Source organism: Fragaria vesca, linkage group LG3, assembly GCF_000184155.1.
Source record: "Fragaria vesca subsp. vesca linkage group LG3, FraVesHawaii_1.0, whole genome shotgun sequence".
Taxonomy (NCBI): domain Eukaryota; kingdom Viridiplantae; phylum Streptophyta; class Magnoliopsida; order Rosales; family Rosaceae; genus Fragaria; species Fragaria vesca.
This window is the reverse complement of record NC_020493.1, coordinates 10,314,525-10,329,857: the sequence shown is the minus strand read 5'-3', so window position 1 is coordinate 10,329,857 and position 15,333 is coordinate 10,314,525. Positions and strand designations below refer to the sequence as shown.

At 39.7% G+C, this 15,333-nt stretch overlaps 2 protein-coding genes and 1 pseudogene across 4 annotated transcripts in view; 1 reads left to right on the top strand and 2 right to left on the bottom strand.

Annotated features, from left to right (window-relative positions):
- The window catches only part of LOC101292394, a 1,325,780-nt pseudogene that overhangs the window by 563,410 nt on the left and 747,037 nt on the right, over nt 1-15,333 (bottom strand). The window contains exon 137 of the transcript XR_184374.1: nt 1,625-2,034. The product of XR_184374.1 is annotated as an uncharacterized LOC101292394 (transcript). The remainder of the gene's footprint in view (nt 1-1,624; nt 2,035-15,333) is intronic.
- Nucleotides 1,509-4,222, top strand: LOC101292674 (malate dehydrogenase, mitochondrial-like). The gene is made up of 7 exons (XM_004294047.1): nt 1,509-1,786; nt 1,871-2,044; nt 2,145-2,313; nt 2,502-2,563; nt 2,691-2,812; nt 3,130-3,247; nt 3,769-4,222. Exons 1-7 carry the CDS (start codon nt 1,553-1,555, stop codon nt 3,907-3,909), a joined length of 1,020 nt encoding a protein of 339 aa, XP_004294095.1. The 5' UTR covers nt 1,509-1,552; the 3' UTR covers nt 3,910-4,222.
- Nucleotides 7,341-11,940, bottom strand: LOC101314353 (transcription factor GTE4-like). 2 transcript variants are annotated; one of them, XM_004294037.1, is made up of 6 exons: nt 9,927-11,940; nt 9,781-9,826; nt 9,552-9,656; nt 9,384-9,459; nt 9,233-9,301; nt 7,341-7,813 (listed from the first exon to the last, which is right to left on the bottom strand). In XM_004294037.1, the coding sequence occupies exons 1-4, from the start codon at nt 11,520-11,522 to the stop codon at nt 9,410-9,412; spliced, it is 1,797 nt and encodes a 598-aa protein (XP_004294085.1). In that variant the 5' UTR covers nt 11,523-11,940; the 3' UTR covers nt 7,341-7,813; nt 9,233-9,301; nt 9,384-9,409. The 2 variants fall into 2 exon arrangements, with proteins under 2 accessions (XP_004294085.1, XP_004294084.1); XM_004294036.1 differs by lacking the exon at nt 9,233-9,301.

Genomic DNA, 15,333 nt, shown 5'->3' with positions numbered 1-15,333 from the left:
GTACTCATTTAATGTTATACACAAGTTACAGAATATAGGAAGGATATAAATTCCTTTATGAGACATGGAGTATCATATAAAAATTCTATTGATTCATTGGACATATAAGACTCCGATGTAACGTTGCCTCAAAACAGATTATCATAAGCAAAGGAAAATGGTCAGTGAATGTCCTCCAACACGACCTGATCAGACTGCACATTCAATATCAAGAATGGTTCTCCCATTCCCAAAATTGATCTGGCTTTCGATTTTTGTGATCCGTATCTAAAGGCACCAAGCAATGAGAAAATCTGTTCCCTCGAACATAAGGAGCAATTCCCATTTCATTTCAAGTTGTTGTTCCGTCCGGATCCGTTTACAAATGCCGACACCCAAAGACAACATCTTTTGGGGTTATACTCTTACCTGTTTTAGATGTCACAGTAACTGTTTCTTTAGCCAATACATCTTCAGTGGTTGTCCCACGGACACCAAAACCAGTTCGGTCGCACGCACGGTGCACTAGCTAGGCCGGCGGCCAAGCTAGCGCAAAGGCGTAGCCGAACAAGTGCAATCCCACCAAGCGACGCTCTCAAGTTTCGTTCTCTAGGTTTCCTAATTAGTGATTTTGTTTTAAAAGACGTGTGTTTTCGATAGACTAGTGTACAGAACATAGGTACAATAACAACCACCTCTATCTCTCATGGAGGCAAATGATTGATGCTTCTGTTTTTGTGTCCTCGTCCGGTGAGAACCCTTCAGCGTAAAATAGTTCCGGACGCTTTTGAATAAGTTAGCTCGCTAACTTTGGTTACTAAGTTACTTTTCTGCTCTTTAACGTCATGGTTTTCGACTTAGAGATTGGTTAAGTTTAGGTGTTTCATGGTTTAGTTTTTTCGTAAACGGATCATGTTGATGTTGTGTCTGGCTTTCTAATAGTAGAGATATGGATTGACAGGGAGTCCTTCTAGTGAGGACCCTTAAGTTGAAGACTTTTCGGTTTTTGGTTTAAAAGACCTATTTTTCGATCACATCTTGGCATCTCAACCGTTCAGTTTTAGGTCTATATGTGTAGATCAACCATACAAATTTTCAGCCAAATCGGTGATCGTTAAGGTAACAAATTAGATCAAATTAATGGTAAATCACACTTATGAATGTCTTAACGATTTTCAATATGGCTGAAAATTTACAGAAATGATCTACTCATAAATACCTATAAACTGAACGGTCAAGATGTGGATATAAGATCAAAAAGTGGGATAAGCCGAAAAGTCCTCAACTAGTTCTCAACTTAAGGGTCTTTATTAGAAAGGTTTCTTAGATGGACAAAACCCCTTTTAAAAAAAAAAAAAAAAAGAAAAAAAAATAAAGAAACAAGCCGAGAGATTGACATATTCTGAGAATCTGCGTAGAAACCGTGAAGCCCTACCTAACACAGTAAATCTAGACCACAGTAAATACCAAATTATAAATACCCGCAGCACCACACTGAAGACTGACGTTTTACTCTATCGACTCTTTTCTTCTTCGTCACTCCCGAGACAGCAAAACAAACGACAGAGAGAAAATGAGGCCGTCCATGTCGTTGATCAGATCCGTCAGCCGCGTCGCCCGCCGTGGCTACTCATCGGAGTCCGGCCCCCAGCGCAAGGTCGCCGTCCTCGGCGCCGCCGGCGGCATCGGCCAGCCCCTCGCTCTCCTCATGAAGCTCAACCCTCTCGTCTCCCAGCTCTCCCTCTACGATATCGCCGGCACCCCCGGCGTCGCCGCCGACGTCAGCCACATCAACACCAGATCTGAGGTACTGCTGCTTCTTACTCTCTGAATTCGTGTCTGATTTGCTCCGATCCGACGGTTTTTGACTGATTTTGCTGTGTGATTTTAGGTCAAGGGCTACGCTGGCGAGGAACAGCTCGGCGAGGCCTTGGAGGGATGCGACGTCGTGATTATCCCGGCCGGTGTGCCACGTAAGCCCGGAATGACCCGAGACGATCTCTTCAACATTAATGCTGGTATCGTCAGGTCTTTGACCGCCGCAATTGCCAAGTACTGTCCTCATGTGAGTATCTATATCTCGGTTTGCGCTTTCGTACTCGGAATGTTTTGAATTGGTTTGTGTGGGTGATTGAATTGGTTTTCGGGTTGATTGTTTTGGTTAGGCGATTATCAATATGATTAGCAACCCTGTGAACTCTACTGTTCCAATCGCGTCGGAGGTGTTGAAGAAGGCCGGGGTTTATGACGAGAAGAAGTTGTTTGGTGTGACTACTCTTGATGTTGTCAGGGCCAAGACTTTCTATGCTGGCAAGGCCGGCGTCCCTGTTGCTGGTATGGGGTCGAGAACTTCATTTCTTTTGGTTATGTTAATATCATGTGTGATTTTCGTGTAAAAGATTGATACTTGCCACTGCCAGATGTCTTCATTTTGGTGTTTGTTATGTTGTAGAAGCTTGATTAATTTTGTAAAGCTTGCGTCTTGTTTACTTTCAATTGAAAAATGGTGTGTCTTGTTGCAGAGGTTAATGTACCAGTTGTTGGTGGCCATGCTGGCATTACCATTCTCCCACTATTTTCTCAGGTGGGTATCACTTTGATACTTCGACTTTTCCTTGGATTGAATGAAATTTTGGAAGTGCTGCTCTGGCATCTGCTTTGGTTTGTATTGACTTGGCTAATGGTGCGCTGTTGATTTGAATGAGTTGCAGGCTACCCCAAAAGCCAATTTGTCTGATGATTATATCAAGGCTTTGACAAAGAGGACCCAGGACGGAGGGACAGAAGTTGTTGAAGCCAAAGCTGGAAAGGGATCTGCTACATTGTCCATGGCGTAAGTATTTTGATAAGACAATCTAATTTATATTTTGTGCTAGGTCCATGGCGTAAGTATTTAGATAAGACCATCTAATTTATATTTTGTGCGAGGTCGTTGGACATTTTGTTTTCACAGTTTGTAAATTTATGTGGTGAATGTCTTTCTTATCCACATTAAAATGTTATATCTCCATTCCTGTTAAAGTTTTGTCCCCATTACTGTTACATGGTTCTATAAGACTCCTGTCAGGTTGTACTGTGCGGATTATGTTTTCTTTTAGTTGTTGGAAAATCAATGTCTTTCCCTATACTGACTTGTCTTGTATGTTGCAGCTATGCTGGAGCTCTCTTTGCTGATGCTTGTCTTAAGGGACTTAATGGGGTCCCTGATGTTGTGGAATGTTCGTATGTGCAATCATGCATCACTGAACTTCCTTTCTTTGCTTCCAAGGTTTGTGAGCTTGACAAAATTGTGATTTCATTTATCTCAAGCTTATTGTTTCTTAATGCACAAGTACCTGACTTTACTGCTCACTTCTGTGCTCAGTGTTGAGTTTGAGTATTACCATGTTAATTGGTATATCTGCATGTGCCACTATTTTGTAGTCATGATCAGTGGTCTGTCCCTTTATGGTTTACTGGTTTCCACCTTCCAGGAACAGTAGTGTGAAAATGGCTTCTCCAACATGTGCTTACTGTGCCTTTTGGTTGATAATTTTTTTCTGTTTCAGCACGTATTGGTTCAATCATTTGTAACTAGTTGGTATATCATTGATTAATGGGTGACCCTTGATATTTGTCAACCATTCATTTGTTTGCATGTTTCATTGGAGTTAAAAGCTTGTATCATCATGCATATTCATAGGATGAAGATGGTCTAGATATTTTTTGTTCCGGCCAGTTTTTGTCATAAATGTTTGTCCAGTTGAGTATATTTTTCAGTGATCAATGATTATTTATTGCTGTTTGCAGGTGAGACTAGGGAAGAATGGTGTTGAGGAAGTTTTGGATTTAGGTCCTCTCTCAGACTTTGAAAAGGAAGGATTGGAACATTTGAAGCCTGAGCTGAAATCGTCTATTGAGAAGGGTATCAAGTTCGCCAACCAGAGTTAGTGTAAAGTATGATTGATGCCTTGGGATGGGGTTATCTTACCCATCCTTATACCCATCCAAATTTTGCATTTGTCGAAGTAGTGTTGTACTTTCATTGCTGCCAGCAGTGCCGGCGTTTTATTGGAGTAAGCTCTGATAGGACCAAACGTTGTGTCAATAATTCCCGGTGTCATGTTTATGGGAGAGTTTACTCTGTTTGAACTTGATCGCAAATGTCTGAATAGTGTTTAGTCATTTGAATGGATTTTGTAGAAGCCATGAGAAATAATGGATTTGAGAGATAGCCTCAAAGACTCCAATTCAATTTTTGAAAGTGGTTTGGATGACAAAACTAATAGACCAGTATAGTGTTGCTCTCAAAGTTCCAAATAGAGTGCTTGCCACTATCTGGAAGATAAGCAGCAAGCATCTCACAACCTATTGCAGATGGCGACTCAGATGACAACAAATGTGCAGTGTTTTTCAACCATTTGTTTGTGTATGGTTTTTCACCACTTGGAATGGAATATATTCTCATGTTTATGGTCTAGATACGGACATGGATGCGTCGTAGCCTGGGGATGCAAACCCTTCTGTGAAGTGTCAAGGAACAATTTCTTTTACTCAATAATAATAATAATAATAATATTTTTTTTTTTGTCAGAAGTGATAAATAAAAGAGATAATGACTATTTGCACAAAATTAACTAAACTAAATCCCAATCCATTACTTTTTCATGTGCCATTTCAATGTTTTAATGCAAAATAATAAATCTACCCCTAATCTAATACCAACCTATCTCTCTCATCCCTCCCGAAGGATCTCTCAAAGTCCAATCTCTTCTCCACAATCTATCTCTCTCTCTCTCTGATAACCATCTTCGATCTCCACTTTCTCGGTCGTCACCTTCTCTCTCTCTCCTCGTCGAAGTACAATCAGATCCAGCTTCAATTCTCTGTCGAGAACTTCGTCGTTCTCAATCGGGGCTACCTCGTCATCGACTCATCGGAGCTGCAGAATTCTCATCGGCGACCTCTTCGTCGTCAGAGTAGGCTGAGCGAACGACGACCTCGGGCTCCTCCTCGTCCTCTTATCACATGAAGCTTCGTCGAAAGATCTGGACTTCGTCTGAGATCTGGTGCTTAGTCCAAGAAAAAAGTTCAAATATCTTGTAAGTTAATGAAACTAAGAAAAAATCATATATGATCAAAGAAGAAATTCGTTGTGTGTTTGCACATGGTATCAATCAAAGGGAATACATCTTTTTAGGAATGGGGGATATGGATAGACGGCGGTACTGTAGTCACAAATCCGATTTGGGTTTTCGTCCATTTCTTTTTTGTTTTTTTTTGTTTTCAATGAGGTTTTTTTTTTGTTTGGGGAGCTACTTATTCTTCTGTTATATCTTCATTTTTTTTAATATTTTAACTAATTATTTTAACGGATTCACAGAGGTGACGGTTCTGAGTTGTTTCAATATTTTATTGGGGGTTAGTAACTATTTTGGGGTTAATAACTCGATTATGTTTGGGTATTTCTTTTTTCTATTACAATAAGCTGAAATAAGTTGATTATTGGGTCAGTAACTGATTATTGGGGGTCAGTAACCAAGTTATTGGGGGTAGTAACCCGATTATTAGGGGTCAGTAACTGATTATTGTGGTCAGTAACCCGATTATTGGGGGTCAGTAACTGATTATTGAGGGTCATTAACTGATTATTAAGGGGTAGTAACCAATTATGAAGGTCAGTAACCAAGTTATTGGGGGTAGTAACCCGATTATTGGGGGTCAGTAACTGATTAATGTGGTAAGTAACTCGATTATTGGGGGTCAGTAATTGATTATTGAGGTCAGTAACCCAATTATTGAGGGTCAGTAACTGATTATTGGGGTCAGTAACGAATTTATTGGGGGTCAGTAACCGAGTTACCGGTGACTGGAATCTGACTTCCGGAGAAATCCGGCAACTGGAGTCTGACAGCCAATGACTGTTGTCCAACGGCCGGTGACCAGAGTTCGATGAGATTCCGGCCAAGTATTCTCTTTCTTCCGTTCTCTCTCTATACATGTTTACGGGGTGAAGGCAAAATAGTCTTAAAATAATATAGTTTGTTAAGACTTTAGTAAAGATTTATGCATTTGGGCATAAAAAAGGTTACCTTATATTAGAATGGGTTTATGAAAAAGATTGTCATTGGAATGTGAAATGAGGGGTTTAAATTAGTATTAAATGAACATTTTCTCTAAATAGAACTATGGAAGAATTAAAAAGGAGAATTGAGAACTCAACAGCTCATGCCTCATGGCCCTAATTCAGTTGCCAAATGGACAGAGACAACCACCCAAACAGAACTTACAAAGAAGGAAGAACGAGGGAGATCAATTTCTTAAAATCTACGATCTCTACAATGCATCTCATGTATTTGTGCTTCTACAGAAATCACAAAACATGAACTTTGTATACATGCAATGATACAAGTATACTCGAAAAGAAATCCAGAGTTCATAGGTTATACCGTTATACTAAGAGAGAACAGGTGGCTAAGATGATTCCTACTATACAACAATAGTTTGGTGCTTTGTTGTCTTCAGAAAGTTTGATTTGAGCTTTGCTTGTTTTCCTTGTAAATTTGGTTTAGGTGTTGGTCAGCTTTAGGGTGAGTGTTTCTCCGAGTTGGGTCCTAATGCGATGGGGGTGATTGAAATGGATTTAGGTGTTCAGGTTGTCTTGGTAGGTGGACGCAGACGCCAATTGATATTTTGTTCGGGTGTTTTACTTGAGTGATTCCAACAAGCTGGACACACTACTGCTACACACCCCAAAGCCTAAATGCAGAAACCCCAAAGCTCAATGTTGATGGAGCTTTTGTACCGCATACATATACCACATGAGTGTTCGTTGTGTATTAAGAAACTCCGATGGTGCGTTTCAGGCTGCTCTCATCAAGCCTGTGCAAATGAGCATCACGTCAATGCAGCACCACAAGTAGAAGTGTAGAACTACTGACCATCCAAGAGGGTCTACCGTCTACGTCTCATACACCAGCTAAAACTAAAAGAAGCCATCATCAAATCGGACTGCTTGCTAGCTGTTCAGGAAATTGCTAGTACCGCTGTGAATCTGTTTGAGATAAGCAAGTCAATGACATCATGACATAAAAAGATTGAGATGGGTGTTTGAATCAGCTTTTCTCCCAGGTCCTGCGAAGTAGCCCACAAGCTGGCTGATGTTGCCTATGAAGAGCAGACTGAGTTGTGGCTTGCATCTGCTCCATTGTGTACTAGTGATCTAGTTACACAAGAATGAAACCATTCCTTATAATCTATTGAATAAAATCCAGTATTTCAAGAAAAAAAAGAAACCACAAAGGCCTGCTACAAATTCAAGACCAAGGTAGAAGACCAAAATGGAACAACTAATTTTTGATTGGAAAATATAGACATTTTCCTCTACAACGCTACAGATCAATGCCAAATGTTTAATATTGTTCAAAACATAAAATAATATCCACAATGACAACAACTAGATCACAAGTCATCAAGATGCCATGCGAGAGCACAAGGACAACTGTAGACTTGAATTCAGCCTACCAACTTTGGCTGCATAAATCCTTTGATAATAGCTCCCCAATCAAAAGTAAATTTCATTTGGATGTGGAAATAGCGAGCACCAGTTGCAATCGTACTATCATAGAAAATATTTCATGTAACCATGATATTGTTTTCAGGTTACATTGTAAGGGATTATCCTAATCCTAAACCTAGCCCATTTCCCCACACCATACCCTCACCATTTAGGTTAACTGTGCCACATTAACATATACCTATGGAGAACTCTGATTATGGGGCAGCTGTCAGATGGATCAAACATGATGTACACACCATATCCCAGGCTGAACAAAAACTTCTCTAAAACACCGAGCTGTCAAAAAAATAAGAAAACTTGCATCAGACATCCACATAGAGCTTTACAAAATGAACTACAGAATGACAGTATATTCATGCATGCACATGATCATCTTAAGTGCATATCACTGATTTTGTTTTTTTGTTTTTTGCTACAAACTTTGTATGTTAATGAATTTGGATTAACAGATTCTCAATCAATGTGGAGACATGCATATACAAGACAAATCTAGCATCATACAGATCTCTAAGAAAAGAGACTCTTAACTACAAGGTTCTATAACATTTCATCCAAAAATGTTGATTTCAGCACACGCATTAAACATGAATTAAGCCCAGAAGCCATCTTGGTTCAATTATTGCAAGAGAATTTAGTATACCCTCCGACTTTGGAGGTATTAACCATCTTTTTAATTGGATATTGCAGAGGGAGCTATCTAAAATCATCAAGGGCGCACTTGGGGGTATTTTGCACATCTAGGGATCTAACCAATATTTGATTAAACTATTATATGGAAAAACTAGATTGGAATAGAATAACACTAAGAAACCATTTGAATTTCAGATAATTCTTTGCCTATATAAAGTTCATATCTAATCACTTCAAAAACAAAATATATATTAAAGTTTGACAGATTCTTCAAATAAAATAAAATTCGTATAGCCTTTCTGTCAAATCCAAAGCCTTTTTTGTTGTCATTGAAATGGATTCTGATCCCAAGAAAATATTATGATGCACGAGCAGCCGTATCATGCATAGAAGATACCCATAAATATATATTATGTGCATTATAACTTGAACAACAACAAAAAAATGCACAGGCACCTACTAAGCATTGGCAACCAAAGAAGACAAGTTGGTGCTCCCAACAGAGAAGGCATTCATATTTCTAAAATAATTTCATGATAATCAAAAAAGCTAAAAAGTGGAGGGGTGCCACTACTAGATGAAAACATCACTACCTGCTAGAGAGATGAATGTACGCCATAATTACAGAGCAAACAAGTACAGCAAAAATACATATGACGAATAATATGGAACAGAGATATATGAAATGAGAAGAAACAGCTTGAGTTCTAAAGAAAGAAGCGGTTAAATTCTCCAATAGTTTCAAAATGCTTGCAAGTATTAAACATATTTAAGTACATATTATAATAATTTCTAGTAATCAATATGGTAAACAGCATAACATATGAAACACACACACGTTAACACTTCTGACTGCTATTTCTGAATTTATTATTTATTGAGAGGTGGCCATACAGGGCTGAGAGGAGAAGAAAAGGAACAAGTTAATTTCCAAAATGACAAATGGCAGATCACCAAGTCACTCGTTTCATAAAACCTCCGCATTTTTTCATTTCCCTTTTTGGGGCTCACAAAATCAAAGAAGGTCAATAATGAGCAATTATGGAAGCAAAAAGAGCAGCATACCACTAATGATATAAAAGTATCCATGTATCATAATCAATAGTTGATTCAACACCAAATGCATTTTGAAGCCTAAAAAAAGCAAATTGCCCATGGTCACATGCATGATGACCAGAAAATGGAAATACTCATTAACAAAGATGGTGCTACCTACCTTAACTAATCAATTCAAGTCCTCGGTCAACAATTTGAATATGATCCACTTCCAGAGGAACTATCATTGTCCGAATCTGTACAGAACGTAACAAAAAAATTAATTATTTATCATCTTAAAGAGCACTACAACCTTATAAGTATAGGAAAGCAAAATAATGATATTTACCACTTGAAGAGGATCCAGAACCACTACTAGAACTACTTGATCCACTCACATTCCCACCTTGATCTTCTCTTTGAACCGGGGACGATGCATTGTCGTTGTATTCAACTGCTAATTGAGGTAACAAGTTTAGCCCAAATAGTTTGCAATAAGTATATTGTTATATTGTTATCAAGTTGCAGCAGTGGGCATAAATCAAAGTCCACTGGGGCATTAAGAGTAAAATTTATACCTGCTATGGGTTCATGTTGTGCCTCTACGGTGGCTTGTGCCACATTCTGCAAGTTCAAAAGATAAAAGTCAAGTATAAGCTATACAAACATAAAAAAGAAAAAAACAAAGAAGAGGACTTCAATACTACATGACTGATAGCCTTACCTCCTGCATAGCATAGTCAGATTCTTCTACTGATAGAGGAGCAAGTTCAGCTTTTCTCTTATTTTTGGTCAAGCTCTTTTTGTAATTAGTCACAAACCTATCCAGTTCCCAGAGTGTTTCAGGATCAACACTGCCAATGTCCAATTCAATCTCATCGTCTTGCTGTAGAATCCCTTGACACCTCTTTCTAACAATCTGGACAACATTAGCTAGTTTCTCAGAAGGCAAAGCCTGAAGGTCTGTGCTGAGCTTCTGCTTCTCCTCCATATTCATATCCCTTTTGTCAGGGTCCCGAGCTTTTGGTTTCTTTGGAACCGGCTTTCTACCTGTATGACCAACACTTGCAGGTTTCAACTTGGGATCAACAGGCTTTGTCATCGATTCTGCTCTATCCAGAGTCCTCATCTCCAATGGTCGAGGAGAAGGAGAAGGAAGAGGAGGAGGAGGAGCCTGGACCTTTCTTGAAATAGGGGTAGGCAATTCTGAACTATTACCCATTCCAATTCTCCTATTAATATTATGAGCAGGACCCTGAACCTTTCTTGACATGGGGGTTGGGACTTCTGAATTATTACCCATTTCAACCCTCCTATTGATATTATACTGAGCAGGAGCTTCAACATCTCTTGAAGCAGGGGTTGGGAATTCTGAATCATTACCTATTTCAGCTCTCCTATTAAGATTATACTGATCCTCTATAGCCGCCCATTTCTCTTCAAACAACTTCAACAATAGGGCTGCCATCACATGAACGTCCTGCTCTTTCGGGTTATACAACATGGCATTATTGAACGTAAGTCTCACATCCTCCGCAAACTCAGCAGCCGTCTTATACCAATTCTTGTCCAGCCTACTCTTCACCGTCCCCAAATCCATTGGATGCTTAACAATCTTATAATAATCATGAAGGCCAAGCCCCTTAGCATCTACCGGCTTATTAAACACCCAGCCATGCTTATGCTTCATCAATTTCTCAAGCAAAGTAGTACAACTCTTCAACAATCTACTCGAATTCTTATCCGGCCCCAACAACAGCCCAACTTCACTCTTCCTACCCAAATTCTTCTTACCCCCGGAAGGAGGTAACTTCAGATTCCTAGAACTCTGATCTCCCTTCGGAGTCTTCCTCTTCTTTTTCTCCACACCCTCACCACCCTTATTCTCATTCTCCGCGTTACAAACACCTATACCCCTAAACGACATTGTACTTCTATTATTATTATCTACCAAATTATGATCAGATTTCTGAGAAAAACCATACCCTTCAGTAAGCTGAGCCTCCTTGGCTTCGAGATTCCTCACCAAGCTCCTCACTTGCTCCAGCTCACCCATCAGCTTCCACTTGATTCCGTTAATATCAGCCTTGGAGTTCAAGCAAATCCTCACCTTGTCCCCCACCTTCGAATACCCACGTGGCCCATTGCCGGGCTCGGCGAGCCCATTGTTCGAGGAATCAAACGACGCCGTCTCGCCTCGAAACTGCTGCATCAAGCTCTGCTGCTCCGGCGAGTGACGTATGACATGGTTGGGATTCTGGGCGTTCCGAGAATAGAATCTGTTGCTGGCTTCGTCTCCAACAAGTGGGCCCGAAACCATTCTAGGTTGAAACCCTCAGAAACAACCCAAATGTGATAACTTTCTTCCCAAATTTGACGGCTTTGATCGAAATCGGAACTGGGTTAGGGTTTATGGGACAAACCCCTAAATTTATTACATTCCTAGGGTTTTGCTACCAAAAAAATAACCCCCTCAAAAACCCTGATTTTGCAATTGTGGGCAACCCTGAAATTTGAAATTGAATTAGAGGGTTTGGGGATTTTTGGAACAAGACTCTACTTCAGTGCAATCAAGGATGAAGAAAGAAGCAAGCTTTTGGTTTGAAAGTTTGGGGAAAACCGAGTGTCAAAGGCTAGGAGACGATGGTGAGCGGGTGCTGCGCAGTAGCATCAAGTGTTGACTGATTGTGTGTGTCGTTTTGTCATCGGCTGTTGTCGTTTTGGGTCTTTGCTTGTGCAAAGGTCGCATCTTTTTTGGCCTAGTGAAGAAAAAGGGGTTCCAAGAAAAAGAACCAAACTATGGTGATTATTTTGCAACGAGTGAAAACACATTGAAGCAAACAAAGCACTTGTGTCCTCTTGTAACTTCTTTGAGCTTTCATGCTCATGAGTTTTCATGTCACTGAAAAAGGGTTTTAAGAGTTGACCAAAGGCCATGTGATATACAAGTTCGAGGAGATCCGGCATCAATGGCCTAAAGCCTTTATTGCATTCGAGACTTTATAATAACAAGTTCATGTCATCCAAAGGACCACACTTTTCTTGTAGCAATGGGATTGAAACACCAAACTTGCAAAAGCTCTTCTTCTTCTAACTTCATACGTATTAGATTCTCGACCATTCTCACTTTGATTCTGCTATTTACTTCGTTGTTCCTCTTCCTTTCATCACTTAAGAACACCCAAGAACCATTCTTTGGGGGTGATGAGAACACCCAATTCAATGGTGATCTTAGAGATGCTAAATTCCCATGGAACAAACTATTTTTCGGTCCCACATTTGAGAAGCTCAAGCTGGCAGTCTTCTCCAAAACATGGCCAGTTGGTGCAGACCCGGGTGGTATGGAGCGCCATGCTTCCACATTGTACCAAGCGCTTGCTGCAAAGGGTCATGAGGTTCATGTCTTCACTGTGCCTTCAGATAAGAGGCCTCATTGGGACATACATGAAGGTAACCTGCATGTTTACTTTGCAGCAAATGATCATGGTAAGGTTGATTGTTCACTAGCATTTGAAATTTTCAATAAAGTTAACTCGGATGGGGTATTTGACTATGTGCACACCGAGAGTGTTGCGTTGCCTTATTGGCGTGCGAAGAGGATGCCTAATGTGGCTGTCACTTGGCATGGGATATCGTATGAAACAATGCACTCTAAGTTACTGCAACAACTCCTGACTGACCCAAATGGCGATATGCTAGAGCCCATGCCAGAGCTGCAAGAAGCATTGCCAAAGCTCATTGAGGAGATTCGGTTCTTTAAGAACTATAAGCAGCATATATGCATAAGCAAGAGTGCTGGTGAGGTTCTAGTCAACATATATCAGATCCCACAGAGAAATGTGCACGTTATACTTAATGGGGTTGATGAGACAGAATTTTTGCCAGACCCTGAAGCGGGTGCAAGGTTCCGAGAAAAACATGGTATACCTGCCAATGTGAGCCTTGTGATGGGAGTGGCAGGGAGGCTGGTTAAGGACAAAGGGCATCCACTTCTTTACAGAGCCTTTTCTTCAATTGTGAAGCGCTACCCCGGTGTGTTTTTGCTTGTTGCAGGGTCAGGTCCTTGGAGAAGAAGATATGCTGAATTAGGCACAAATGTGAAGGTACTAGGAGCATTGGAGCCATTGCAGCTGTCTAATTTTTACAATGCTCTTGATGTGTTCGTCAACCCCACGTTGAGGCCCCAAGGGCTTGATCTAACATTGATTGAAGCAATGCAAAGTGGGAAGACAGTTCTAACTCCAAACTATCCGAGCATTGTTGGGACAGTGTTGGTGAATGAAGAATTTGGATACACTTTCTCACCCAATGTCGAGTCTTTTGTTGAGGCTTTAGAGTTGGCAATAAAAGATGGTCCTAATGTGCTGAAGAGGAAAGGGGTGGCTTGCAAAAACTATGTGCATTCGGTGTTCACTGCAACTAAGATGGCATCGGCTTATGAGCGGTTCTTTCTGTGCATGAAGAACCCAAAATACTGTCAGTACCCTCTTTCCACTGATTGTTAGAAGTGAACTCTTTTCCTTTTTTGAATAAGTTAGAAGTTATCTTTGGTACATGTATAATTGTATATTTATACAATTTCTAGTATTAGATATTTTATGTATGTATCTTCTGATTTACTTACCTAGCCAAATAATGTTTTGCCTTGGCAATCTTATATGTATCTGTTTCCTTCACAATTGTAAGTTAAAATTTTGTAAACACAGTCAGATTAGCCTGATAATAATTACAGAACCACTGATACTAATTGATTTGGAGGTTTAATACAGAAAACATGAATGTTCGTTGTTTTTGTTAGGCTTCACATATCCTCCTGAATCCTGATTGTTAATAATCGATATTCGATATGTAGCCAAAGGTTTCTACTCTGATGGTATTATTCTGTAAGGATTTTTTACATCCTACAGAGTATGAAAACCTCTAGTCGCTAGTAATGCATAGGCTTTGCATTGTCTTGTATTTATGGGAACTTCTACTGCATGTAGTCCTTCCTAGGATTATTCCTGCAGCATATATTTAGATTATTTAGTAAATCTAATTTTGGAAATTCATGAGTGCAATTGTGTTGGTGTGTAACTATTCATGACAGATAACTAGGCAGTACATTGCCAAGCCTCGACTTTAAAACCAAAACAATGCAGTCTTTCCTGCAACAAAAACAGCAAGAACAAAGGGTAGGTCCTAAATTGCAAGACATCAGAATCAAGATTTAGCAATACAAAAATTTCCCAAGTTAGTATAGATCAACTTGACACGCGTACACGTAGAAGCGTAGAACTTTCTCCAAGGAAAGATGAGTTTAAAAATGGAACAAAATTGGAGTGAGATCACCAGCAAGATTTTTAGTACTATGAATGTAGATTTTCCAGCTTCAGCATAAACTGTAAGTGTATGCCTTTCGAAGTATATGCTTTTATTCTTCAAACTGGTTCATACTTGAATGAGCCAGAGCATTATTTTTCTGATCTTAGATTGCTCAGCCTATAAAATACCTATGCCAGTCCCCTTGCAAAGACACCAGTGGAAATTAAATGTGCTGATGGTGGTGAGAATCTTGTCCTTCTGGTGCGTTTCTCTGTATTTTTCTACCCTGAAGAAACCTGCTCCTGTTAATAACCATAACACTTGATGCATGACACCGCATTTTACACAAGTAAAGAACACAACTGAAAACCATGCCTCTGAACTACATGCAATTAAGCACTGATAGAAGATTACAGACCTAATATCAAGATTGGTATCAACAAGCTTGCCTTTAGAAGAATAGGAAAGGGCTGAAAATACAACTAATCAAAGAAAGGAAGTATCTTGAAAAATTGAGCTCAAGTCCAAAACTGAAGCAAGTTGTTTGACCCCAAAAGGAGTGAGACACAGTAGCTAGTTGGAGGATCTCTTCTAGATTCATTTAATTAGTTTAAAGCTTCAGTAAATGATCTTATAAGTTAACTAATAAGGAAATCCTTTTCTTATAATGCATCTACTCATGCTTTGCTGTCGACCGATCCATATATATCTTAGGGTCTTGAGAGTGATAACCAGATTGACCCAAGATAACAACCCAAAGACGTATATATAAGACCCTAGCTTAAGGCCTCAACTTAATTTACTCTTGTTGAATATGTCATCTGTAT